Here is a 5117-nt window from a genome sequence, read left to right as displayed (position 1 = left end):
CAATTAGTGTTTTTAGAGATTTCCCTGTAAAGTCCGAAGTTTAAAACCTTTTTTTTTAAAAAAAGCACGTTGTTTGTTTTTTTATGTTTTTTTTTTAATGAAACCTTGATCCTTGCTCCTTTAATTGAAAAAAAGATTAGGGCTTGAATGACATTTTTCGAGGAGTTATAAGCTTGGAAAGACGGGGTGGAATTATTCACTATTTTTCACGAAATTTCTGATACACCTATGTAACTCTTCAAACAATTTTAGAAAATACTTCTGGTGTCCTTGTGGCTCGTTTTGTTTTTTCTTTTCTTTTCGTTTGTTCGTTTAAAATTTTTGGTAAGTGTTACCCTACGCTACAACAGAACACCGACCACTAATTTATTTTTTAGGGGTATTCGAGGTCGCTGACAACGAATATGATAATCAAACCCACCGCAAATTTACCGTTTGCATGGTATGAACCCCTAGACCATGGGACTATTTTGTGCCATTTCACCGCTTTCGGTAGTGTTTTTCTTACATGATGCGTTCGCGTGCGAATGGGTGTAGTGGGGTGTCTTATCATATCGCATAGGAATCTTTAAGCGGTCATTTCAAATAAAGTTAAAAAAAAAAAAAATGCGCCCCTCGCCCCCTCCCAAATATAAACAGAATTTTTGTAAAATGGTAAATGTCGGCGCGTTATTTACGGAAAAACGGTTAATTAAACTGCAGAAGAACCTTTTGATAGTATACCCCCCTACACAATAAAAAAAAACGAAAAACATAAAAATGTGTTTGGTGGTTATGTTTATGCAAACTGCTCGTGAAAACTTTTTTTGGATCAATTAAAAAAGCATTAAAAACGACATAAAACGAAAAAAAAATGGACCATTCTTTTTTTTTTTTAACTTTTTTATTAGAAAGATTCCTACGCGATGTGATAAGACACCCCACTACGCTAGGTGTAATAGAATTTGGAGGGAATTTTTGACACCCCTCACACAAAACTGCGAATAAAATATTTAAAAAAAAACTCGTAATTTCTCTTTTAAAAGTGGTTTGTTTATTTTCTTTATGGAATATACTTCCAAAATAAACTATTAAAGTTGTTTGAAAAATAAAAGAAATATTATTTTTTAATTTATTTTAAAAAACAGTGTTTACAAAGTCCCGGCACGCCTTCATGCAGCCATTTTTTTTACGTAATGAAATCAATTGAATTTTACGAGTTAAATATTTTTCAATTTTTAAACTTTAAAAATCTATCAAAATTTTTCTATTGATTCTATTTTTACGATATTTTCAGGGTCAATGTGTAATTTTATGCTCTTTACAATAAACTAAATATAATATTTTGGACAAACGTTCTTTTTTAAATTCACCCCCGCCATTTTCAAATGTCTATTAAAATTTTGATAATTAATTTATGTACCAAAGTTTTATATATCACAAATTGAAGATAAAAGATCAATAAATAAAATATTCTAATTTAAAACAAAAAAAGAATAGTTTTTTGGAAATTTACCTGTAAAGTCCAAAGTGTAAAACCTTCTTTTTTTTTAAACAGGTTGAATATATATATATATATATATATATATATATATATATATATATATATATATATATATATATATATATATATATATATATATATATATAGTGGAAGCTTATGTTATGCTTAGAAAGTCAAGTAAATATGGGATGCTTACAACATTTTTTCTATTTCATTCAATGTTTTCTTGTTTTTAGATATAAAAAAAAATTCAGTCGATAAAGAAGTATTAAAACATATCAATAGAAAATCATGTATTTCATTAAGAGAATTTTTTTTTTTAATCGGTCAACTGTTTTTTTGTTTTTTGTTTTTTTTTAACAATAAAAATTTATAAGTGAATATGTTCGGTTTTTAAGTACGGAGGACCAAAATACTAAATTTGGTTTACAGCACGCATTAAAAGGACATATAAATTATGTCCCTTCAAGGCGCCGGAAAATAAAGGCGAATAAAATCAGAATTGTCTCCCTTTATTTGAACAGTTAAACAAAATGTGAGTTCGCGTTTGTTTTTAATCCTTGTTTAAAAAATATTTTATTTAAAAAGGACATGTAATATAAGTATAAATATGGATAAATTCTTAACAATTAACAATTGAACTACTTATCGAATACTAGTTTTTATAGGCAAGTAATTTTTTGGAATTTATATATATTTTTTATAATCGAAGGAAGTAAAATTTCGTTGTTTTTTTTTTAAATCTTTTTTAAGGAAAACCGATTTAAAAAAAAAACAAATATTGCATAATTTGCTATTAAACCTGTTATTTTTTTTTTTAATTTTAGTCTTTGCTCTTTTAATTAAAAAAAAGGGTTTGAATTACATTTTTCAAGAAGTTATAAGCTTCGAAAGACAAAAAGTCTAAATATTCCAGTGTTTACCGCGAATTTTTACTGGCGATTTCTGACACTGCTACCACTACGCCCGTTCGCACGCGAACGTATCATGTAAGAAAAACACTACCGAAAGCGGTGAAATGGCACAAAATAGTCCCAAGGTCTAGGGGTTCATACCATGCAAACGATAAATTTGCGGTGGGTTTGATTATCAGATTCGTTGTCAGCGTCCTCAAATACCTTTAAAGAACCAAATTAGAGTGGTCGGTGTTCTATTGTAGCTTAAGATAACATTTACCAAATTTTTTTGTCAACAGCTAGTTTTGATTAGAGATAAATCATTGAATTTTTTGAAACTTCATATTTTTCTTTTTAAATAATTTCTTCTTTTTTTTTTTCGTTATTGTTTTTCAGGGTCATTGGTACTCTTCAAAATTCTTATGAATTTGCAAAAGTTTTTAATTGCAAACCGGGAACGTATATGAATCCTGTGAAGAAATGTGTTGTGTGGTAATGGATACGAATGCCACTGGTTTGGGTTCTTGGCAGAGTCTCAATTTTAGTTTGCGTCTTCTAAGCTTTTATGAAAAGTTTTTCTCATTTTTTTTTTCTCCGCTCCGAAAATAAAAACATCGCAAGATTTTACATTGTCAGTGAGAAAGTAGAAATCGACAAAAATGTTAGTGACATTTGAACACTAAAAGAATCAGAATAAATACGTCTTTTATTGGTTGTAGAACATAGGAAACCGTGAAAAATCGTTGTGAATTTGACTCAAACGTATAATACATAGTAAAGACTAATATATATATATATATATATATATATATATATATATATATATATATATATATATATATATATATATATGATAGAAAGATAAATAAATAGATGTGTACACATGTATATATGCATATATCTCTATATATATGTATACATATATATACGTAAATATCTACAAATATATACATACATATATATATTCATATGTATATATATATATGAATATATAAATATGTAGACATAGCAACAAGTATATATGCATGTTTATATATATAGAACATATATATATAATACATATATATATGTGTGTGTGTGTATAATATATATATATATGTATATATATAGTACATATATATGTATATAATATGTATAACATATATATATGTATATATATAGTACATATATATATTATATATATGTGTATATAATATATATAACATATATATATAGTACATATATATATGTATATAATATATATAACATACATATATATATATAGTACATATATATAGTGCAAATATAGTACATATATATATAGTACATATATAGTACATATATATATAGTACATATATATATGTGTAGTACATATATATATATATATATATATATATGTGTAGTACATATATATATGTAGTACATATATATATGTATATGTAGTACATATATATATATATATATATATATATATATATATATATATATTGATGGAAAATAATTTATACAAAGCGTTTATACGTCATTCTTACATAAATATATTTTTTATACTACTATTATTGCATTGAGCACGGTTGAAATTAATATTGAATATATATATACGCTATATACTATATTACCTCATAAATTATATGCGTATAAACTTGAAATATTAAAACAATTGTGTGTGTGTGTGTGTGTGTGTGTGTGTGTGTGTGTGTGTGTGTGTGTGTGTGTGTGTGTGTGTGTGTGTGTGCTCGTGTCAAATCAATACGGAAAGTGTATATGTTTTTTTATCTTTTTCTTTATTTATTTCTTATTTGGTGACGTGTATGGATACAAAATGTTTTTTGAATAAAAAAACTTTTTTCATAAAGGACAAAATTTCGAGCGTGTCTTCGGTCTTCCTCAGTATAATGAAAGGGAAATATATATATATATATATATATATATATATATATATATATATATATATATATATATATATATATATATATATATATATATAAAGTTTAGATGAGATAAGTCATCGATACCGTCGGTTTCAAACCTGATAATAGGGGATCATTTTACATGCGTAAATTAGATTGCATATACAAATCGTAATAGATTTTTTAACTTTATATATATAAAAAAAATTATTTTTGTATAAAGGTAAAGGGCGAATATAATTTAATATAATAGTTTTTAAAATTACAAAATCAAGTTCCTCATTTGGTAGTTTATTTAATTTATTACATTTCAAAACTATATTGCTTTGTTTGCAACTAACAAGTCAACAAAATTATGTCTTTGTCGCATTTTTAGTAGTTTACTCATAAGATATATTCCTTTAAAAAAAAACATACGAAAAACACTATTTTGGACAACTTACATAGTTCAAATAACCGACACACCGCCAACATTCTTCTCGTTATGAAGACAACCATCCTACTGTGTTATATATTTAATTTAGGCACGGAGACACTTGGTTTCCGAGTAATAGGCCTTTGAAACAAATACTGATCAACAAACTTTATCGTAAACATCTAACGTGTACAATGTGTGTATAGTAGACTACTGGTATTTATTCCTGTGCCAGTACCACTTATAATACAAGCCTGGGTCTTGTGTTGCTACATCCACACACACACAAAAAAAAACGCTTTGATCTTTCTTCTGAGCCTCACGACTTTTATGTTTGTTTAATGTCACTTTTTCATAAAAACATGACATCAAACAAATATGTACATGTATGGAGCTCAGAAGAAAGATCTGAGAGTCATGATCGGAAGGAGCT

General features: G+C 26.5%; 1 protein-coding gene across 1 annotated transcript in view; it reads left to right on the top strand.

Annotated features, from left to right (window-relative positions):
- Positions 1 to 3039, top strand: part of LOC145261199 (neprilysin-1-like) — a 1350287-nt gene extending 1347248 nt beyond the window's left edge. The window contains exon 22 of the mRNA XM_080119525.1: positions 2776 to 3039. Coding sequence (XP_079975651.1) covers positions 2776 to 2875 — 100 coding nt within the window. The 3' untranslated portion in view covers positions 2876 to 3039. The remainder of the gene's footprint in view (positions 1 to 2775) is intronic.
- The last annotated feature ends 2078 nt before the right edge of the window (positions 3040 to 5117 follow it).

Source organism: Euprymna scolopes, chromosome 37 (genome assembly GCF_053919585.1).
Source record: "Euprymna scolopes isolate OS-2025 chromosome 37, ASM5391958v1, whole genome shotgun sequence".
NCBI classification, from domain to species: Eukaryota; Metazoa; Mollusca; class Cephalopoda; order Sepiida; family Sepiolidae; genus Euprymna; species Euprymna scolopes.
Note: the sequence above shows the minus strand (reverse complement) of the source record. Positions and strands in the feature narration are given on the sequence as shown.